Genomic DNA, 24,170 nt, shown 5'->3' with positions numbered 1-24,170 from the left:
TTAACTAAACTAAGAAAGGAATTGTTCAGATCTCTTGAAATGGGATTTTACAGAAATGTTATGAACAAATAGCATCTTAACTGTTGTAGATAGATTTGTGAACAACCTGAATTTGAAGAAATGGAGTTGAACTTTTTCCTCAGTTTTACATTACACTGATGTTTTATTAAAATTCTGTGGTTGTTTTCAGCTTCAAGTAGCAGCAGCAGCTAGCTGTAGTGCTTCTAGTGTAGCATAGGGGGCTTCCAGCAGGAATATCATAATATTTCTACCAGAATGACAGTGAAATGCAACACTGACGGCATAATTAAGAGCTATCTACAACAGGAAATATGTTAACTATTCATAACCTTTCCACAGTACTGCACATCAAAAGATCTGAACAAACACTACATTAAATGTCATATTTTGATTTCTAAGTGTTGTAGTGTGAAGTGTTTCTGTATTTGGCATCATCTAAGCCAGTGGTTCCCAACCCTGGTCCTCGAGGAACACCCTCCTGCATGTTTTCATTGTTTTCTGCTCTTCAGCTGGTCTTCAAGTTCTGCAGAAGCCTGTTAATCACTCAGTCATTCAAATCAGGTGTGTCACAGCAGAGAAATATCTAAAACATGCAGGATAGTGTTCCTGGAGGACCAGGGTTGGGAACCACTGATCTAATCATTTCTTCTTTACAAATCTAGTGTTGCATCATTACATGTTGCTCACTGAAACAAATACTGTATGCACAGTTTTGTTGTAGGAGTTGTCAGATTTCTTTTTTAATTCATTCTCATGGAGGTTACAGGCATATATAGTGTATTCTCGTCATGTTTTGACAACTCACTGTGCAGTCAGAATTTCATGGCAAAAATGTAATTTATTTGTGAACCGTAACGAAGCATGAGCGAGCTTTTGAAAAAACTTTCAGTCTTAAAAAATAATTAACTGAATTATCTTTAAAAGTAAGTTTCAGCCTGATTATGAAAGGGTAGTTTGGTCATCATTAGTGGAGGGGAGACAAAAATAACTTCTGATGTTCAACTGTAGACTTATCTTTGAGCATTTGCTTTTTAATATAGTGTTGTAGCTGTAAAAGCCTCATACATTAAAAACATCTTGAACAAAAATGGGTGCTTGAATGATTTTTTACTGCCTGTTCTTACGTTTCCTAATAGCATAGTAAACGACAAGTGAGGCTGTGAAAAGAAAATAACTGTTAAATGTAAAGCACTTCTTTGAAAACTAATTATTTTTTAACTGAGCCAAATTCACAGCAGCCATTTTAAGCACATTATTTGTGTCACTTGAACAAAGGCATCTGATTAAGTGTTGTCATAAAAAGAGGTCCTGAGCCAATTAGATTTAAAAAAAAAGATGGGCTTCAAAGCAAAGAACAGTCTGCAGATTTGTCTTCATGCCAGCTCAAACAGACAGAAAGAGAGGGGGGCAGCAGAGGGGAGTCTTTTTCAGCTAAAGCTCTTGTCAAACCCTTTAGAGTTAATTCTGAGGCAAAACTGTATTTTAAAAAGGTTCTCACTGCAGACTGCGCTCTTTCAGTCCTTCTTCTTTTCTTTGCTTTATTTTAGCGGTATTTGTACCGTGAAAGCGCTGCACGATGACCAAGCTTAATCAAATAATCCAAACCGCTTTAAAGTGAACTGTGGAAGAGCTTTTTTTTCCCCCTCACAGATAATGATATATATAGTGGGTTGCAAAAGGATTCATCGCTCTTGGAATTCTTTCTTTTTTCTTGTCTTAAAACACAGAATTTAAATAGATTTTCAATTACTTTAGAAGTAATAATTCTAAAGAAAACCTAAAGATTAATGAAGTTTAAAAGGATAAAAATTAAAGATATATATATAAAACACTAAAAAAGTGTGAGTATTTTATTCATTCAGTATCAACACTCATGTAAAAGGCTCCTACATTAAATGATCTTGAGTTAAAAATTGTTGTGTACAACAATTGTTAGAATCATATCAGAGGTTATTCTGTTGGGTTAAGGTCTTGGCTTGGCTGGGCCATTCCAGGACATTAAACTGGTCCTCTTTAAACCCCCAAGCCGTGTGTTTAGGCTCATTGTCCTGCTGGAAAGTGAGCCTCTCCGTCCCAGGATCAAATCTCTAGAAGACCCCAACAAGTACCTCTCCAGAATTTCTCTATTTTCTGTCATTCGCCATTTCTTTAACTGGTCAGTTTTCTAGTCCCTGCTGATGAGAAACCTCCCCACAGCATGATGCTGACACCGCCAAGCTTTGCATGATGAGAGGTGATAGATTTGCGTCAGACATGGTGTTGTCCTTGATGACTTAAAAGTTGGGGTTTGGTCCCATCTGACAAAATAGTCCAGTTGTTTTGTTGTTGTTGTTTGTTTGTTTGTTTGTTTGTTTTTTAAAACAGTGGGTTTTTCCTGACCACTCTTCCATGAGTCCCAGCTCTGTGCAGCTTATAGTGAGTGCTCCTACGGAAAGATTAGCAAAAGGGGACCAATACTTTTGCAACCCACTGTAAAAGCTGTTTTTGAGCAGGTGTAGAGTTTGTTTATATCTTTTCAAAGACATATCTTAAGTCAGTTATCCTGGAGAAATTCTGAGTCTCCGGTGTGGCAGTTTCATTAGTGGATTGTGGCAGAGTAATCTAAAGAGTAGAGGGCCACCGTAACCCCCATGGTCTGCCGTGGGAGGACTGTCAGCGACTGTGATGCATGTTAATCTCCATTTCCTTGATTATGTGTGGGCCCCTGTCAGTACATACTGTTTGTTCAAAGTCAGGGTGACTTTCTGTCTCTGTGTCTCAGTCCTCTGTTGTGCATTTGGGGGTGGTTAAGGTGGGAAAGGGAGGGGTGATGATGAGGAATAGGAGAAATGAAGAAGAGGCGCTGAGGAGTAAACACAGAGACAGGTGTCTGGCGAGGGACAATGATTGGTTTTATAAAACAGCCGGGGTTATTTTCTCTGCCTAGAGACGGCTGTAAAACATTTCGCACTAACTGAAGTGTCCCACTGCAGAGACACATTTTTTTCCTCCTCCCCGTTCCCTCCTCAGTCTTCCTCTCCCGCGTTCACTCACGCTGCTTCCTTCCCTCTCCGCTTCTCTCCTGTGTGTGTTTAAAATTGTCTTCCTTGTATCTCACCAAGATGGATTAGCCCTGAAAGCGTCCTTTCTGCTCCCATCACCGTCCTTACATTTACTCCTCCTCAGGCAGTGGTGTGTCATTACCCTTCCCCCCCTCCCTCCCCTCAGACTGGCTGGCTTGGCTGGCACACAGCATCCAATATTTTTTCCAGCTGGAGTGGAACTGAGCACATTAGGGATGGGTCTTTTAAAGTGATAAGACCTGCTCCCGTCATGTTGAGGGACCATTTTTCTTGATTTTAAAGCCCCTGTCTCGCTGCCAATACTATAGATTTTCTATCAGCTCCTTAATCACAGCTCCATGATTGGAAAAGTGATTGGTTGGGCTCACTTACAGTATTTGAAAAGTCTAGAATCAATCCTGTCCCTGTTGGGTCACGTACCCAGGTTATTAGACTGCCATTTGAACAGGCAGACAAAATGTTCTTTCCCACACTCCTATAAACTTCCATCTGGAGAAGGCTCAGCTTTATTGTACATGCAGACTTTTGTATGAGAGAATTTTAAGTAGAGCAATTGCAGTGCAAGCATCCATGTCTTGTACAGCTCTTTTGAATTCAAGAAGCTTTTTTGGGGCTCTGCATGAAGGTGACTTATTCAAATGGCCATTCTTTTTTGGCAGAAGAAAAGATAACTGAATTACGCCAACTTGTCTTCAACAGATTAAACAGGCACACCTCACATATCTGTTTGTTCTCCTCTTTTCTCCCTTTAGGTCATCTGATGGTGTCTGTGCAGCAGGAACGGTGGTGGTGAGTCGCCTGAAGATGGGGGAGATGGAGGAGGAGAACGTAGACCACATTGGCACCAACACACCCTCGCAGAAGGTAAAAATAAGTAAATAAATAACTTTAAAAAAAAAGGCTGAATAACTACAGGCGAAGCATGAGTGTCTGTGCACCAGATGCCTTGTGCTTATGCTGGGATTAGACCAGCACTTCTCTTACTCCAACAAGATTAAAGGAACTTAAGTGAACCCTAATGAGGATTTGTGGGTTGTATGTTATATCTGTGTTTAGACATTTGTGCTGACTCTTGTTCTGATTGAGAAACAATTTAAAACCGTTTGACCAAAATGGCATTCACACGTTTAAGTATTTTTTTTTTTTTTTCGAGAATAATTTTTATTGGATCAGAATATTTCCTGAATGACACTGTCTTACAGGCACCCCACCCCACCACTTTCTCCTCTCTAATCTTCTTCAAATCTTATCTCTACACTGCATTCAGTCTTGTCTTGTGCAATGAGGGAAGAAAAAAAAAGGAAGTATTCTTTCTCAGTTTGGCAGTAAAGTGAGGATTGTCATACAAATGGGTTGCTGCCACAGCAGAAAGAAAGTTGTTTGTGCTCTGATTTCACTGTTTTTTTGCACATTGTTAATCTTGACTGCGTGCCTGTAGAGATTTTCAGGTATTAACTAGATTTTCAGGTATTAACTAGAAAGGAAAGTTTTATGATGTTTCTGATCTGCAGAGAGGTACCTTTTGACTTTATTTCACCGTCGCTGCACTGCAAGGCAACATAGAGCATTGTAGTTTATGTTTGCTGTCAGTTAGCTGTTGTTCTGTGTGTGAGAGTGTGTGTTTTCGTATGTGCGTGAATCACTGTCTTATATAATTGACCAAGGGCTTCTACACGGCTGACTGGCTTTCAGCTTTGCCCACCCTTGTTGCTGGTACAGGGAGGTTCCCTGCCAGGCTCTAGAGTGTCACTGACAATCTGCCCATGTCTTCTTGATGAATGTGTTGCCTTGTGCGTACTTGTGTGTTGTCACAGCACATTTCCCCTCACTGTGTGTTGTTTCCCTCGTAGAGGAAAAAAGGGAAGACTTTCTTAGGATGAGAATTTGCTCAAGCGACTTTCCTGCCGTTTGAACGTACACACTTTTGGATGCTTGTGCGTCTGTGGTGGGCTCAGATGCAATTGTTTGATCCTTCCTCATTGTTGCCGGGGTTGGAGGCTGCTCATGAATATCCCACTAACCCCACAAAAACACTCGGTCGAAACAAGAAAGAGACTCCGGTCACCTTTGATCTGATCTCTTCACATATTTTAGCCATCAAAGAGCCATCGACCCCAGGCCGACCGCTGCCAACAATTACGATGGATTTTCTTCCCCTGCTGTGGTCCTTGGCTCGTTGTTAATACTTTTCATTATCACCGGCCTCGCTGACTGTAATTTTCAAATGGCAAATGTTGTTGCTACTCATTCTGATCAGTGGACACAATCTAATTTAATGTGTGTGTGTGTGGATGTTGTTTGGTGTTTCTTGATTCAGGATCAGTTTCCAGACTAGAGGAGGTGATGGGTAGTTCCTAGCAGTCATTAAAACCCTTTTTGCTGGGACAGATTTGGCTTTCGAGCTGTTCATAAAGGCTCTTCTGACAGGGCAGAACTGACATGCAGCGAGAAAGAGAGATTGTTAGCTGTTAGTGTTGCTTTGATCAGAAAACTCAGACTTAATGCATCAGGAGGCAGACTGAAAGGACAAGCAGAGAAAAGAATTTATCCATCCATCCATTTTCTTTACCCGCTTTTGTGTGTGTGTGTGTGTGTGTGTGTGTGTCGCAGGGAGCTGGTGGTTATTTCCAACGGTCATATTTGTGTTTCAGGAAATGCAAAGTGCTAAGCTAGAACACAGTTTTACATTATTTAGTTTTTAAATATGTAAGAGAAGAAATGTGCTTAATTAAAAACTTAGGAGGCCAAAATGATGTGCAAGTCCTTGCATTTCTTTACAACAAGAATTATGTTTTTAGTGTGTTTTTCTCTCCAACGAGTAAAAAACAATACTTGATATGATATGAAGGCAGTATATTGAGATTATTACTAATGAATTTCAAATAAATGTAACAATAAATGTTAGAATTATTCTATTTATGTTATAAGTTATTAATATCAGTTGTGAAATTTTACTGAACTAAAGTTGAAAATAGATGTTTCAGCAAACTATTATTTTTAAATACATTAAATAGGAACTAAAAAAATGTCATCATTCTGTAAAGCTAAAATATGTTAAAGCAATGGAAATCATTCATTCCTTTGTGTAACAATAAACAGACAACTGAGTTTCAGCAAAAAAATTAGTCAGTAAGTAAATAAAGACAAGAATGTTGGTTATCTAAATGTAGACTAGACAAAAAAATGTCTGTTCTCATCTTTTTTAATGAGGAATGTGTTCATTGGTATAAAACTCTGTCAATTACTTCAAGTAAAAAAAAAATTCATGGCAATAAAACAAAACATTAAAAGAAAAAATGTAAAATGGATTACATGATTTGCTTGCTTTCATTTAAATACAGATTTGAAACTATTACTGTTCCTTAAACAATGTCACATAATTGTTATAGTAACGGTGATTATTTTATTGCTATGATAAAACCACAATATTTGACTGAATATAAAAACACACACATTTTAATTTTAAAGTACAGACAGAAACAAGAGTGAAAAAACAAGTGAATGTGTTGAGTCACTTTAAAATCAGTATCACATATTTTTGAGCTCATGACACTGATTTAAATTTAAATTTTATTAGCTACTCATATTTTGAATAATGAATGTTAAAATCTAATTTTAATCACAGAAGCATTGAGGTTAAGTGCATAATCAGAGTTAGCTGAAACACAGCTATTTTAATTTTTTAAAAAAGTCAAAAAGTACACAAAAATGAAACATCTAAATAAAAGTAGAATAAGCACCTGCTAATTTTAGTTGTAATTCCAAACTAAATATCCATATTGTCTCTTTTTTTAAAAAAAGTAATTTTGGGAACCTGACAAGCTGATGGTAGCTAGTTATTAGCCAAACTCTCGGACTATTTATTTATAAAGGAAAAGATTTAGGGGATCTCTCCACATTCAGCCATCAAACACAGCAGACTGACAGCTTGCAGCAACAGGTGAGGGGATGAGGAGCGCTACTTTACACTAAAACCAGAGAAAAAAAAACACTCACTGTCTCTGGCTTGTCAGTAAAAGCTGTTCAAACCACAGAAACATTATATGACAGAAAAGGTGTGGTCATTTTGATGACTTTTTAACACTGTTGTGTATAAAACTTAAATTAATGAGAGAATGCTCCTGCGTGTGCAGCTGCTCTAGCTTAATGGTGAAATTTTATCACAACAAAGAACTCCAAATCAGATCAATATCTTGAAAATTTAAGGTAAGCAGTGTTGCTCTTAGCCCTCCACATGTTCTTATTGCAACAATGCTCGTGCTGTTTTAAACATTGAAAGATACTCTGATGCTCCAGCCATTGATGAGCCAGACTGGTTGGTGGTATGACCTTAAAGGGACAGTCGGGTCTGTTTTGAAGTGATGTTCTGTCAAATAGTTATAGTTACACATAGAGCACGGAATATGGAAAAGGAGGCAAAAGCCTTCATCCAGGTAAGGCTTATATATGTATTTAGCCTTTTAAAACAGCTCTTTCTTAAAAACATAATAGTGTGAAAGAACCTTAAATTAGCTAATCAGCCCACCTGATCAGCACGTCTAGTTAATCCAAAAAGTCACTCAGCTCCCGGCAGAGAGGGAAAGCACCGACTTCATAGAACAGTCTATCAATGCTCAGCACACATACATTCTCTTCGTAACACAGACATTGTGCATTTTAAAAAAAAACAGCAACAAATTAAAAAAAAATGTGTCATACAATCCTTTTACTTGTTCCTCTGCTCCAACACACCTGGTTTGAATCAATGACTGATTAACAGGCTTCTGCAGAACATGAAGATATATATTTTTTTTTAAACTGCAGTCTTTTGGCTTATCAGTTATCCAGCCTCATTCTCTATACTCCCAAGCTCTGTGACTGATATCACTGTTAATAAAATACTAACTATTGACAACTATTTGACAGAACATCACTTCAAAAATGACCAGACTGTTGTTTAAATCTTAATTTACTCAATGCTTCATAACACTTACGAGCGATTGGTTATATGAGATGAGTCACTTCTCTAACCTCAGTGTTAACAGTCATTAATAACTTGGTTTATGAAATCAGCTGGCAGCTGCTGATGTTTTCACTGGAACTAAATTTGCTCAAATAATTGTGCAATGCATACTAGCTTTATCACTTAATCACTGTGTTTATTGACTTCCTGTGGCTGTAAAAGGCAGACCACATGTTGCATATGTTAATCATAATAACCTGAAGAGAAAAAAAACACAACATGTTTCCTCCAAGGCCATTAGGAAACAGGGGTTCGCACGACAGATTCCATCTGAAATTAAAGATCTGATCCTCTCTGTTGGAGGAAAAACATCAGAAGAAAGAAAACTGAGGTTCCTGCAGCGTTTTTGTTGGCAGGTGCTGTTTTGGAACACGGTTCTCACATGTGTTAGACGCTAACTCATTGCGGTGCTTGGGCCTGATGTTGAGAATTGTAGTGACAATCAGTCATAAAATCTGATACAAGCTCAATCACACTGTTTGATTGCCTGTCATGTGTGCTGCTGCTTCAGAAATTGAATTCTGCTGCGAGGGATATTCGTGTGGCTCCACTTTCCTGGTTCTTCTGCAAATTACCAGCCACCACACCAGTGTGCTGTTAGTGGTGTTTCTCACACATTCAGGCTGTGCACATGCAACTGGCGAAGCAAAAGCTATTATTTTGTCTCCTGTTCTTGCTGTGGAGAACCTAAAGCATAGACTCTTTGGCTCTAAAACCACGTCTCATTTCTCGTTAACAAAAACCATTCGTCTGATAAACAGATCAAATTAATAAGAAAGTGACCATGTGGTCATCTTTAGAGGTCTGTTACATTTACTTATAAAACAATCTAGTACCTATTGACAAATCCAGTTTCTAGAAAAGTTGGAAAGTTTTCTAAAGGGCAAGACATACTTATTAAAACAGTAAGTATACAAAACATACATATCTGTAGTTTAGAAATTAACTTTAATTTTACACGAGTACCGAAGCAGCAAAAGTCAAAATAAAAACTGACTTTCAGAAAGCCTGGGTAGTTATTGTTCAAGAGCACTTTAAAAGATTATCAGAAGGTCTGGCTCCTTGGAGGCTAAATATAAAGAAAAGAGAAATGTCTCTAGATGTTTGCACAGTGCCATATTTATGGGAGGATTCCTTTGAGAAAGCAAAGTCTACGGAGAAAGCGCATTCAAACGAATCATAGCAACTTATTCCCAAAGCTTTTCAGCACGCAGTTTACTTTTGAGAAAGCCATTATTTACTTCTGAAAGAAAACGTCTTTTAATAGTTCAGCCTGGTGTGGCTGTGACCGCCGCTGTGCAGAAGACACACTCGTGTTGCACAACATCAGCAAGGAGAGGGGGCGCGCAAAAAAACTAAACAAAAAGGCAAGTTTTGTGTATTTGAAATATTAGATTTCACAACATCAGCCATGTTTGTAACGGGTAAAACTGATGTTGTGGTTTAAACTACAAGAAAAAAAAGAATCTGTACCAAAATCTATTAAGCCTTTTTGCATTTTTGTTCTTTTTTTTAATTATTCATGTTTGCTTACTTTGTTTTTAATGGAGAAATCCTAATGTGCTGAACCCGCCAGCTGAAATTTATTCACACAGGTTTCTTTTTAAGAAGTGAAATCTTTTGGCAGTAGGTTCATGATTATTTAGGTGAGCTCAAAGGGTTTTCTTTTATTTTCTGATCCAAGCAAAAAAGCGCATCTTAAATACTTTTTTTTTTTTTACTCCACAGGTAATCAGGTTTAAATTAAGATGTGATTTTATGACCCCACCTACAGAAATGGACATTTTCATCAGCGTTATTTATGATTTGCGACCAGACACTGATTTACCCCGCTTATTAAATTCACTCCAGGTCATTCGAAGTTAAAATGGGCTGTGAATCACCACTTTTATGGCACAAAAGCTGACAGAAATCCATCAAGATTAGTTAATAATATATAAAAATTAATTGAAAAAAAATCTTTGTGCAAATTTGAATTAAAAAAACATCAGAGTTTTAGGGTATTTTGCATAGAATATTGTAAAATGATTCAGGAAGTTTGTTAAGCTGTAACTATGCGAAACCCGAGGTGGAAAGCCACAGTTGCATGCTCGACCACTGAGCCCTCAGAGAGCATTACATGAGAAACTGTCATGTCACTGTGATTGATAAAGCTTTACAGGCCTTGGAGTACCTTGGACAAGTTCAATCCAATCCACTAAATCAGCGGTGTCCAATCCTGGTCCTGGAGGGCCACCACCCTGCACGCTTTAGTTGTTTCTCTGCTCTGACACACCTGATTTAAATAAATGAGTGATAAAAAGGCTCCTGCAGAACTTGAAGACCTGCTGAAGAGCATGGAAACAACTAAAACATGCAGGATGGTGGCCCTCTGGAACCAACGTTGGACACCACTGCACCAAATGAAGAAATGAACTGTGAAAATGTATTATTTAAAAAAGAAACCATACATCAGCTCTGTGTAGAAACATCACGTAGATGCACAGATACACACTGAAGACATGTTCTGTGGTCAGGTGTCCAGGAGGACTTTGGGTTCCCAGTAAAAGATGCAAAAGCCGACGCCTGTCCCTGTACACAAGTTACAGACTGTGTGAAGGGTTGATGGCTGTATTTGAATAAGGACATTATGTACTACTCTAAAGGTGACATCTTCTCTTGAGAAGTTTGTGTTTGGATTTGTTTTTTCATCAGGACAAATCTGGACCTAATCCTGCGTGATTTACAGAGTAGCTTTGTTGTGTGTGTGTGTGGAGGTGTGTGTGTGCCTGACCGGCCTGTCCATACTCCAGATCTGTCTTCTATTGAAAATCTGTGGCTCATCAAGGAGGCGAATCAGATAAGACTGCTGAGCAGCTGAATTCCTGTTTTTAGCCAATGTGAACACCGATGAGATTCTTCTTGCAAAGTTGCAACAATTAGTATTCTCACTTTCCAAATAATTAAAAGGTTTAATTAAAAAGAAAGGTTGGCCTTCCTCCCAGACTTTTTCCCCTTTTTTTATTTTTGAAATCCACTGTGGCTGGAAGAGGCTGGTTAACAATGTTTTAAAACAAATTAATCAGATATAGATTTAGGTTTATATCATTTTGGAAAGCTTTCAAACTTTTCAAAGGTTTATAAGTACATAAGTCAGTAACATTCAAGGGCAAACATATTTTGTAATTCAGAATAGTTCAGACCCCCTTGAACTGACACTGCACATAGTCATGGATAAATGATTGTGTCTTGGTTGTGTCTGGACAGAAACTGAGTCAAATAAGCAGCAAAACTCTAAAGAAAAATAAAAGAGAGACATTCAGAACGCCTAAAGAACTATTGATCAAGACCACTTTAAAATATTACATGAAAGTCTGTCTGCTTGGAAGCAAAATATGAAAAATAAGGGTGGTTTTAAACTTGTGCACAGTAGTGTTGTAGTCAAACATGACCTAAATGTTTTGACATGCTTCAAAATCAAATAACTTTTGCTCTATCTTTTACTTTAATGGTACTGTTCTGTCAATAAAGGTTTTGACATCTGCTTTTATCTTTCTTGTTTGTGCTTCTAAACTCAAACCATGCTCTGCAAACGTTAGAAATGTAGAAAAAATTATGTTTTATTTCTTTTATGTCAAAAAGCGAAATCCAGTTTGTGACACTGAGCCTCTTTCTTCCCTGCCTCCATTTTAAAAGTTTCTCTGCATATTTTGCTGCATATATATCATCCCAGGGTTGTGAGAATGCCAACATGGGATTCACGCGTATTTGTTTGTGGATACAAATCTGAATAATCCCGATGGAAATCAGTGTTTGACCAGCTCGTGTAGTTACATGTGCAGCACATGAGACGACTGCTCTGCTTGTAGAGTGGGTGTAATTGTGCAGCAGTAATGTTTGTGGCTAACCAGCATCTGTCTTGTGAGGACAGACAACTTCCCGGGCTTCACGGTGACTGAGAGGAGGTGGGACTTTGAAGGTTTTCAGCTGCCGTTCATGAACTCAAGAACGGCACAAACATTGAAAGGTTTTTTTTTAGAAATTGTCATTTAGGAAAAATCTGCCTAAATAAATCAGAATGTTACAGCATGGTGTACAAAGAGCGGTGCTGCCTTTTAGAGACTTTCCCTCTCTGGCAGTTTTACTGAAAAAAAAAGAAAAATAATCGCATGTAAAATAATAATGGGCCTGTTGCCTGGCAACGCAAATGTAAATGGTAAATTAAAACTGTGCGGTTCCCCGGCATTTATTAGAAAGGTAAGATTATTATTTATATGCTACATTGCTGTCCTGTTTGCCAGTTGAAGATGTGAGATGGAAAATGAGCAGCTCTGTGTCATCTTATCTGAGGCTGAGTGTAAAGAAATTACATTAAATTATAATGTTGCAATGGAAAAGCAAGTAAAATGCTTTTCAGCCATTTTCTCTACTGTCTACGAAAGTGAAAAGTTTTTTTTTAGTTCTATATCTTCCTTTAGTTTGTTTACATTGCCAAATTGAATCAAACTGCTTGTGTTTTGCTCTGAAAATACAGCTTTATCGCTTATTATATTATCTCAGAGGAAAACACTGAATCATTATTACTGTAAAGTGTTAACACAAGGTTGCAGCCATCGCTGGAACGCAATCAAACCTTTCTGCTCCCGTTAGTCGAATCAACATATTGATGTCTGTTTCTTGTTTTGCCACCAGTGTCCCTTGGTTTGTGAGTCTGCGCATCATTCCTGCTCAGGCAGAGAAGATCACCCACTAACTGGTCCAGGTATGACTCACACCCTCTACTATATAACTTTAGCATGTAATGGCTTGAAATGACAGCTTGAAATAATGGAATTCGACTCAACGTGATTGTAGCACGTTTAATCCAATCCTAATATATTCTTATGTTAGCTTTCATGATGTCTTCAATCTAACGTTCATCAAACTCCCTCTAAGCAACCTTTCCATAAAGAAGATTTGAAATCATCTCTGAAGTCTCCTATATGACTAATAGGAGACCTCAGATCTTTTGAAGCAGGGTTCTGTAAAATGGTTTTAAAAAATTAATATCTTACCTGTTGTAGATAGCTGGACAAACTGTTTCCTCATGAACACGCTCTTCAAAGAGCTATCTACAACAAATAAACATATTAATTCATTACTCATAACTTCAAAAATCTGAATTACTCTTTTCAAAATTTTCCATATTTTCTGCTTACATGTAAAAAACTGTGACAGCGCCTTTTTTACAAACAGGAAAAGTAGAAGTATTTGACAATTAGAGCAAAAGATAACCCACAAGCTATGGGAGAGTAATTTTGTGGCTACACAGAAAGTTAGATCCCTCGATGATAAAGAAGAGAGCTGTGGAGAGAAAATTAAAATCATTTAAGGGAAAAAAGGAAAAGGTTTTTAAAGGTCACTACTCGTACTGTGGTAAAACTTCAGAGTTTTTGCTCAGAAGAGAAAATGGGGAAAATACTTTCGTTTTTTCCATGAATCTGTTCGTTCTCCTTTTTCTTTTCTTTTTTTTAATGCAAATTCCAACCACCTCCCTCAGCTCCCCGGCAGCCCCACGCCTGTTGTTATGGTGTCATTGTCACTTACAGTCTCTGCTGTGATTAACTAGTGAACACCAGCGATGTTTGCAGGTGCACATCTGCAGCCTGTCAAAAACAATCCCTTCCCTGCAGATACCACCAGACTGAGTAATGCAATTTAGTCTTCCACTTTTATTATCTTTCAAAATGAGCATGCAGAGAACAGTGAGGAAACGAGCCCACGCTCGGCACGGCTCAGGAAGTCATTTTCTTAAGAGGTGTCTGGAAGGGAATCTGAGGCGTCTGATTGGTGGTCAGATTAGTGTGGCTGCAGGGAAGGAGGAGTTCAGGGGTTAATCCGCTTCTAAGACGGCAGTGGAAGTCAGCAGCTGTCGCTCCTATGATTAAAGTTCTCCTCTTTCTCTCCAATTTCCGTGGTCACCCTTATTTTCTCATCATCCTATTCACTTTGTCTAATCCGCATGCCCACAATAAATCTCATTTAAATACAATTATGTGCCTTTTTAGGGGTCATTCTAGGGCTAGTCTTAACCATAATCCTCATTAATTTCGACATCATCCTCTGCAGCACACAAAAATAATAAGCCTTTTTAAGGTCTGTTCGGTTTACAATTATTGTTAGAGGACCTATCTTGTGTATGAGGTTTTTAGTTCACAGAAAGAAAGACGTGGCAAATTCAGAAATAAATTGGACCTGTTTTTTTATAGATACTAACATGCACAACAAAAATTATGTTACTCTGAAACAAGCCAAATTCGTTAGTTTAAAAAACGAGTTGCAATATGAATGAAACATAAGCATAGGCATCTTTTCAGTGGTGGTTTAGGGGCTTTTCTAGGCTTTGGAAATACTATAAATAAAGGGATCGATCAGATTTTTTAAAGTATGGTTCTGTGTAAAAGTTATGAACAGTTATTATCTCACCTGTAGTAGAATGACCTAAATTTGGCAAAACAGATTCACGAGCTATCAGATGGAATGCTGCCATCTTAAAACAACTTCACTCTCAAAAATGTCCTACAAGTTGCTGTGAACATGTGATATAAACCTTTATATTGCCATCACTTTCACATTACATTGTTATTTAGGCAGAGCCTTGTGGTTATTGGTGCAGAAGCAGAAGCAGACCTTCCAGGTGCAGCCTGGGGCACCTCTGACAGGAATATCAATATTTCTGCTGAAATATACAAGTAATATGAAACTGATGCAGGTGTGAAGGTTTATAAAATAGCAATTTCATGAAGTTTTTGAGATTGGAGTTGCTTTAAGACACCAGGCCATCTCGTACATGCTCATCAGTCGTGTCAGAAATAAACTTTGTGGTGGGCCATAAAATGATGTAAACGGCACACAGTTTTGCAAGACATACACAAAAAACAGGATGCAATCACATGACTCATTGGTCACTTTTCCCCAAATACTCCAAATTCATTTAGACTGCAACTGAATATTTGTGGGGTTTTTTGCAATAATGAGTCAAGTTTGAGTCACCAACTGGTGTACGACAGGCACAGCACAGAGAAATGCAACCATTAATTGTTCATAACCTTTCAACTGAATCTCACTTCAAAAGATTCGAACCATTCCTTTAGATTAAAACTCTTGCCATATAGGTCTCAGACTCCTACTGTGAAGCACCTTTTTGATTCTATCTGCGCTGAAGGGTTTTCCTACACTGGATATGTTTTAATTTAGCAGATCCTTTTAATAAAAGTGATCTACGAGTTAGGAACACAAAGGGGTTTATTGTAGGGTTCTGTATGTCAAATATTTTTAAATGTGAGCTGGCAAAAGTTGCAGAACAAACCTGTGACATTTCTTTTCCCAACCTTTGAAGAACAACCACTCTACCCTCTGAGCTCCAGCCACTTTAACATTCAAGCACAAATTATACAGCAGCACCAGGATTAATGGTACCATCGCTCTGACACACAACTTTGAGAAAGATGACAGTTTGGAGCAGAACCATGTCAAATAGCTGAAAGACGAGTTCGTTGTGGGCACAGATTTCTGTGTTGTCGGTTGGAGAGGAAGTATAGGTCTTATTTTTTAAATTAAAGGCAAAAACATTTTCCTGCCACGCATGTTCGACCACCGTGAACAAAATTGTCAACGTTTCACCTCGGGTGATTCGGCTCCATCTTATTGAGCGGCTTCTATTTTTTTTATTTTTTTTCTGTGACTGCAGCTCTGCAAAGGAAAAGAAGAAGTAGTAAACACTGTTCAAGGCTCACAGCTTTCTTGCCCTCTGCTGCAAGCATGCAGATAAGAGCATTAGAGCTGTTTTTCATTTCCAGCCCCTCGATTGCTGCTATTAGATTCTTTTTGTAAAAATGAAGAAAATGCTGCTGAATATGAATCGGTTCTGATGGGAGAGATGGGCACTGGGGTTAGCAGCCAAAACTTCAAAATAACTCTACGTATTTTACAGTTTTACAACAAATAAACATTTAAAATGGAAATGAAGAAAATACTGAGGCAGAATTAAGTTGCTTTGATGTGATTTCAAGTCTCGTGGGCTGACATTGAATGAGAGAGAAAAAAGGGCTCGAAAGATGAGAAATACCTTATCTACAGCAGACACAGTTATTGATTGGAGAGTTTAATTTGTGCTTCATACCTTCTGTGACTTTTAAAGACTTTCTGACTATTAAAATCCTCCAGTTCTGCGGCGTCCTTGAGGTGGGCAGCTGTCAGTCCTGGTTTAGATATTCTGTTTACCTTTTATCGAATCTCCAGAGGAATTATCAGAAGAATTTTTTCTTTTTTCTTCTTTTTGCCGAGAACCTGATCTATTTTCTGCTGCGTTAGATGCATCAACACATCTGTCCCTCTCTGCTCACAGTGTACAGGAACCCGGTATGCAAGGTGTACCGATTTCAAACGGCGGACAGCAAGTGGATGCTTGTGCGAGAACAAATGGAGGAGTGCACATTGTCGTTCAGCATCCCCAAGCAGCTGCTCTCACTCTACATTCAGGAGGACAAGAGCAGGTAAGCTGTTGTTGATCCTGTAAATGTCACTGCCACGTTTTACACTGAATCAATTGCTTCATTTCAGTTTGGCTATTGTTCTTAAGCAAAACAGTATTTAAACTGAAGCCACTCTTTTTTGTACTTAGATGTATTTAAACATACAAATCCAACAGAATAAATAAGATTTATAATCCAACTGATAGCAAATCTGTGCTCCAGTGTGTTCTGCATTGATGATTGGTTGTTTAAAGTATGCATTTTGTCTTCTTTCTCTCTTTCTGTTGGAGTCAACCCAGTTCAAGACAGCTGCCACAGCTAAATGATCCTAGCAAACAACAAATGTCTGTAACTCTGAGTATGTGTTGGGGATCAGTCTCAGCTACTACCACACCAAATATTAATTCAGTCTCTGTAAACTGGCTGAGTTCTAGTCATTTTTGTGTTTTTTAAGGTCAGTTGGCTGTGGCAGATATCTTGAATTAGGTCAACTCTAAATGTTGATTGGTTGAAGATGTACATCTAATTATTACTTTCTGCAAGTTGCATTAAAATTTGTCCAGTGGTTCATAAGATTTTTTGATAACACACACACATGGGCACAAACAGACATGGGCAAAAAAAAAGATCTGCTTTTGCTTTGACTGGCAATAAAGTAAAGGAACAAATATAGACAAGGACCAGGGAGGACCACTGCTGTGCCGCTGTATTACCATCATACTTGAAGTTCCTCTGAACGACCCATCTGATTATCCTCTGTCATGGATATACGCTCACTGAAACAGTGTGTGTGTGTGAGCTCGAACTGCTCCCTTCATGCTGTGTGTTCACCAATACCAGATGGGTTAAATGCAGAGGTCAAACACAAATAAGGGATTTGAGAGCATAACTGCGGCGAAGTTTAGTCCGGCTCAAACCGTGTGGGAACAATGGTACACCAACAAAGGGATGATGTTTCCTGAGTTTCCAAGTGTGCATTACCAAGTGCATCAAAGATCCCCTTCCCTCAGGCCTCAGCAGTGTTTGTCGAGACAGATTACTCTGCCTGTTGTCCCTGGCAACCCTTTCACTACACAACACACAAATAAGCACATATACATCCAAACACATACAGCCTCGCATGAATTCTTTATGCTCTAATACAAAAAGCACGCAATAAAAAGATGCAGAGATTAGGTCCAGTTTGGGAGTTAGGGGAGATTTTGATTTGTAATCACTAGAAGATTCCCACTCCCAAGGACACGTTGACATACTGAAACATCACAGCTGCAGTCAATCCCTCCATAGTGACGGTCACTGAGCCATTATTGAGCGATTCACCAGACAAGATATGTCATCGGCTCATCTGTCAAACAAATGGAATTCAGTCTCAAACTATAAACCTGTGCTTTATCTGAACCTTTAGCTCCAATTTCTGTGAAAACTCACAGGGATCTGCTCTGCATATTGATCATTTCAGTCACATCTAAATTTAGTGACCATTTATGACATAGAGTGCATAAACACACATCGAGCTCTGAATCTTTGTTCATTAACAGGCATGTATATAATGTCCCAAGCTTTGTAGTTTAAGCACTTCTCCTATAATCCTCTTTCAGTGTTGTGTTTTTCCACAGCGCCTTTTCATTTAGCCTCCATTCTGTCAGCTGAGTTTACCCTAGTGCTAGCTCAGGGTTTTTAATGATTCAGTTAGCGCTGCAAAGCTCTGAGCGTAGCATCAAGAAGGTGGGTGGCAAAGTTCCTTTACCTATCTGAGATAATCTTGAGTTTCGTCCTTCTGTTTGTTAGCTTTGATGTCTAAACTCCCTCTCTAATCTGAGTGAGTAAGCAAGGAGCAGGCTGATTTCTTTTTGTCTCTTCTGTGATGATGCTTTGACTCCATCCCTCCATTTTTTTTTTGGTCCATATGTGTGTGTGTGTGTGACAATAACAGATACTGTAATAAAATATGTGGGTGTTCGGTAGATTAAACCCTGTTCATTACCAGCTGCCAGGTTTGTCATTAATGGGTAAAATGTATGTCCCTCTTCTTTTTATGTTGACAATTATCTGCATGCACAGGGAGAACATGCAAACTCCACAAATTAAGACTACAGCAGTGTATTCAACCTGCTTCTTACATGCTGTGACGCGACAGCTCCAACCACTGCTACAACAAGCTATGCATTATGAGTACAATAAGCATACTGTATCTAATTGACCAAACCACTGAAAACAATTCATACAGGTCTTGCATCCCTTGAATAAATGCACATCACTCACTGTGTTTTATGCCAGATTTTTAGAATAAAATCTTATAATGAGAAATAATAAAGTTGTAGCCATTATGGTCAAACTTTGAAAATAGTATTGTATTGACCCAAAACGTTAATCAGTTGTAGATGTGCATCCAATGATTACTTACTGAGAGTTTCATTAAAACCTGTCCACTGGTTCATGAGATATTTTGCTAACAGTGCAGACAAACAAACATAGAGGCACACATAGACAAAAACATTATTGTCTTCAGTGGTGAGCAATAAGAATCTGGTTTTTACTACATAATGTAATTTGTATATTTTTAAAACCACTTTTGTTATAAATATTAATTTTATTGTTGCTGTCGTGATGGCTTTTTATAGAGAAAGTTTTTTTTCTCTTCCATGGCTTTAGTTAATCAGTTTGTCTACACTCCCATCATACCTGTTCTCCTTTCAAACAATGCTTCACTGATTAAGGAAATATTACATCCCTGTTCTTCATTCCTTTGCTTTATCTCCCTAATTAAGTGAGACGATACGTGTTTCATTGTATTTGATCCATTTTGTCTTGTTTTTAACCCCAGGATAATCAACTCCTGACTAAAACCATTCACCATCTCAGGGGACAGCCGAGCAGCAGACTCTGAGACGTTTAGTCCGAGGATATAGATTACTGTGAATGGTGGCGTTTGTTTAGGACTGCTGTAGCTCTCTAGGATCGTGGAACATGCTATTTCAATCAGACAATGTGAGCATATCAGCCCCTTGATTGTTTAAAGTGGTCCTTTGGTATTAGGAGCTACTTCAAGCTATAAGTGGATGCAATGAGAACAATATATTTGATTGAGACCACTGAGAACAGCAGTGTATTTGTGTGGAGGCTTCACTTTCTGCGAAACAGATAATCTTAAAAACATCATATCATGGCCCATCAAGCTTCAGTCTTAAGAGAATGAGGACAAGATTGTAGATTTGATTTTTGTAATTTTTTCTAGATGGTTTTTCTCACTTCCTAAAAAGAAATTGAGTTGTGAAATGTTCTAATTTAGTACGATGGGAATGTTATCTGTAGCCCTTTACTTAAAGGAACGCAGATATTTCACAAATGATTTTTGTTTAAATCCTTTCATAATCAATATTTTTTTTACAAATGCCCAAATATTATTACAAATGACTTACAATCACATGTGTGTCACCCTGCCATTCAGCCTTATATAATTGTATGGATCCTGCATCCATTGACTTTGTTATGAAGCTGTCTGTCTTCCAGTTCCATAAGCACAATTTACTTTTAACCACCTGCAGAGCATGTTGGCACAGCCGCCCAGCATGTGGCTCTTCTCTGTTTAAAGCTTCTTTCAAGCTCTATGTTTGTTTGGAATTTCAGAAAGACAGGAAATGAGAAATTGGTTTTATACACGATTCAGTTGTCTGTAACTACACTAGAAAAATGTATCCCCCTATGTCATTTGCAAACAAGCGTCTAGTTTCCACCAGTGCGTATAGTTTAGTTTGATTATCGATTGGAAGGTGGACGACAATGTAACTACCTGTGTTTGTGTGTGCAGCCTTATTTAAAATGCCCACTTAAACCAATCCACTTTAGCAAATACAGAAATGGTGATAACTGAGTTACTTTTACAAAGATTGAGCTAAAATTTGGTGTGGTAGTAGCTGAGAGGCATCCCCACCACATCCTCAGAGCTCTAACAGATCATGTAAGACGATTGTATAAAAAAAACTCGCATGTCAGCTGATGATTTGTATTTCTTTAAGCAATGCTGGTTTAATTTACTATTTAATGAAGTCACATACTGAATGACCTCAACCCTGCTTTCTTATCAGTTGGCCTCTTCAGATATATCTGCTATAAACTGATTTTTGCTGAAAAACAATGTCATCTACATTAGGCCTAAAAGACCCAATGATAATCAAGTAAGCTAATTAATTGATAGATTAATGTGCATTTTATGAATTCTATCCTTTACAATGTTGTTGGTTTGGTCAATGATTTGATCGTAGGCTTCATTTCCATCATATTCTATTGAAATACTTCAAAGTTATCAAAAATAAATAATTCAAATGGAGGTATTTCACTGAGGCTGTCTGGAGTGCTGTGATGTAGGTGCTGAACCAGAGCAACAACGATATATCCATTTCATTATGTATTCAACTTAAGTATACACCTGATCTTAACAGTGAGTTGAATCAAGAAGCGTTCGTTCATGTCTATATACTGTGTTCACGTTGTACACAGTATATAGAAGATTTAATCACTACTGATCCTGTTTTTATAAAAACAATCCATGTGACTGTCTAACTGCTTTCCTAAATTGTATAGAACTTGCTTTTAAGCCTATAATTTCTATAATATCACTGCAATTTACTTTTCAGTGTGGTCTGAAGGGACTGAATGATATCTGTCCATTTAATTTTTGCCTTTCATATGCAAATGACGAGACAATGAGAGAGGCTGTTCTTCCTCGTTGGAAATCAGCCCCAACACCCACAAACCCAGGCATAAATGCATACACTCCTGCACAGCTTCAATTATTCCCTTCAGCGGAGGCGGCAGAGGTAATTTTGGCCCCTGGTTGCAGGCACATGACAAACAGACGAGCTGCAGTAAAGAGCGGACTTCTTTGTTTTCTACAGTGTGTAACGGTGTAAGAATAAAAGGGAGCTGAAAAGCAATTTGATAGGCCAGAGTGGATAAGTGGGCACCACATCTCGAGGTTCAGGAATATGTTTATCTGCTTCAGCACAGCAGGCTTTGAGGCACGACGTGCGCCTGTGTGTCAGATTAATTATGAGCAGGCTCAGGTCTGTGTTGTTTCAGGACTGTTGATCGTTTTTTGTCTACCTAAACTGGAACATTCTGACGATTAGAAAGGAATGTGAAAAGCGTGAATGTGATGCAACATTAGCTGTTTCGGTTTTCCATTGCTCGGTTCCTTTCTCTCCTCAAATGGGCTGTGTTATGTCAGTACGTAAATGGTTGTGGAATTTGCTGTAATGTCATGTTTACGTCAAGTAAAGCCTCCTTACAGATTTGTGTTTGTTTGTAGGCTGCAGGACCTCAAGGAGTTGGGGGAGCTCTCTCCTCACTGGGACAACTTAAGAAAGGAGGTGATGACACAATATGGAGGAATCATCAGCTCCTATCAGGAGACTTTGGCTGAACTGAACAAGGTTACAGGTATGAAGATAATCCATTCTTTATTATTATTATTATTTATGCCCTCAGTGCTGTAGTCACACACTAATTCTGGCAAACATAGATTCAAGATTTTTACTTCAAAATCACAGAACTTGTTTAGAACATATAATATATTTCCTCTGTCCTTCTTTTCATAACTTGTATATTTTTTCAACTATGATGATGATGAAGTTAAGGTACCAAATGATACTGAAAACCTTCTTAATCAATACCCAGTACAAAATCCATATACCCAATACCAAAGACGATAATGTTTTTGCCTGAGTGTGTGTGTCAGTGTGTAATTGCTTGTTTGTGTTAGCAAAATATCTGATGAACCAGTTTTAATTGAATTCTAAAAAACTAATCATTGAATGTACATCTACAACTGATTAGGCTTTTGTTTAAACCTAATGAAAGATGACCACCACAGCTATGTGACCTCAGCAAACACAAAAATGGCTCAGTCCATTTTGTAGATACTGAGCTCAAATTTGCTGTGGTAGTGGCTGAGCATTATCCTGAACACATACTTTGAGCATTATGCGTTGCAATATATTTTACCCTAAAGTATTTATTGAGTGTAGATCTACAACAGATTAGGTTGGTTTAGTTTAAACCCACTTTAAGATGAGGACCACAGCTAAATCTATTTAGTTTATTTAGATAGCATCAAGTCACAACAGGGCACTGTGAGGAAATGTGGTCAATTTGTCCTCCAGCAGTCTAAGCCTATAGCAGCATAATAAAGGGATAGTTCAAGAAACCCAAGCCAGCCGTAACTATAGGATTTATCAAAAAGGATAATTGTCCATAGCCAACACATAAATGGCTATATCTCTATTAATTTTGCAAATATTGAGTGGGGTGGTAGTAGCTGAGAGTCATTCACAATACATTCTCATAGCACTGACAAGATTTCGCAATGTTGCATAAGATCAGGCAAAACGTCATTTATAAGGCTTGACCAAAGAGACTATAACTCCATCCCTTATCAGCATAAATTGTTTTCAGTTTAAAACTCTGGCACGAACGGCAGCAGGAAATATTAATTTCTTCAAAGAATGCTTTAATAAATTAGACATTCAGGATGCAGGATTTTTACTTAAAAATTACAAAGATTTACTGGTTTAGAGCATCCAATCTGTTGCTCTGTTCTTATTTTTATAGCTTGTATAAATGATTTGAAACAGAAATGCTGAATTGATCTGTTATTTCTTTATGCATAATAAACATTAGAATTAGTTTGTAAGAATTTATCCTATCTAAAGGAGTGAAAGACTGTTTATAAAGACAGCCATGGTCCAACCTGTCGACTGACAGATAGAAATTTGATGTAAAGCAATAAAGGCTCAGAATATCCCTGAGCATGTTCAATTAGGACTAAACTCAATCTAAAACAGGATAAACTAAGCTGAAAACAACTATGTAGGATATGTTGCTTTAATTATGAGGTACAAAGCTGCAGTCTAAGGGACAATCAAAGTATTGTATACACTCTGTGCTTTTTTGTGTGTTTGGTACAAATCTGTGCTATATGCAAATGACAGAAGTTTTGCATAAACATTAAACATGCAAACCTTTGTTTTACACATTATTTTGTAATGTCTTACATTACAAATTAATGTCACCGAGTTAATTCCATCCATTTCAAAATAAAGAAAAGAAGTAATAGTCATTTGGCCCTAATATTCACCTAGGAAATGCTGAACATGTCATTACGCCTAAGAATACTGTTGGCAATAATTAGTTTGAAATGCATTCGTAATGGTTGTATTTATTTTTAAATAGGTAAAAGAAAGCATCGGGCTGATGTTGAATTTTGTAGGAGTTGTTCTCATAAATATACTCGAGCTCTAAAAGACTCGTTAGCTTCTGAAATCTGGCCCATTAGGTCCACATCAATTGCTTCGCCGCTCTACTAAACTCATTAAATTATTTCAAATCAAAATCTTCTTATAAATGAAAAAACTATATACTGACGAATCACTCTGCATTTTCTGCTTTTCCTTCCCTATTAGGCTTATTTTGTCCTACTATAGACTCAGGAATATTATGCCTGTTGGTTAATTTTACACTGATACATTTTTTATCCCATTAATGAGATATTTGTCTTTGCTGCGTTTCGCTTTGCCTAGCCGGTAAGATATGAAG

The 24,170-nt window shown here is 37.9% G+C and overlaps 1 protein-coding gene across 6 annotated transcripts in view; it reads left to right on the top strand.

Moving 5' to 3' along the window:
* inpp4b (inositol polyphosphate-4-phosphatase type II B) overlaps positions 1 to 24,170 on the top strand; it is a 165,749-nt gene that overhangs the window by 89,180 nt on the left and 52,399 nt on the right. For all 6 annotated transcript variants that reach the window (XM_017408889.3, XM_017408879.3, XM_017408897.3 and 3 more), the window contains 4 exons: positions 3,836 to 3,947; positions 12,757 to 12,826; positions 16,451 to 16,598; positions 21,886 to 22,016. In XM_017408889.3, coding sequence (XP_017264378.3) covers positions 3,836 to 3,947; positions 12,757 to 12,826; positions 16,451 to 16,598; positions 21,886 to 22,016 — 461 coding nt within the window. The remainder of the gene's footprint in view (positions 1 to 3,835; positions 3,948 to 12,756; positions 12,827 to 16,450; positions 16,599 to 21,885; positions 22,017 to 24,170) is intronic.

Source organism: Kryptolebias marmoratus, linkage group LG3, assembly GCF_001649575.2.
Source record: "Kryptolebias marmoratus isolate JLee-2015 linkage group LG3, ASM164957v2, whole genome shotgun sequence".
Lineage (NCBI taxonomy): Eukaryota > Metazoa > Chordata > Actinopteri > Cyprinodontiformes > Rivulidae > Kryptolebias > Kryptolebias marmoratus.
The sequence above is the reverse complement of the archived record's forward strand: the minus strand, read 5'-3'. Positions and strand labels throughout refer to the sequence as shown.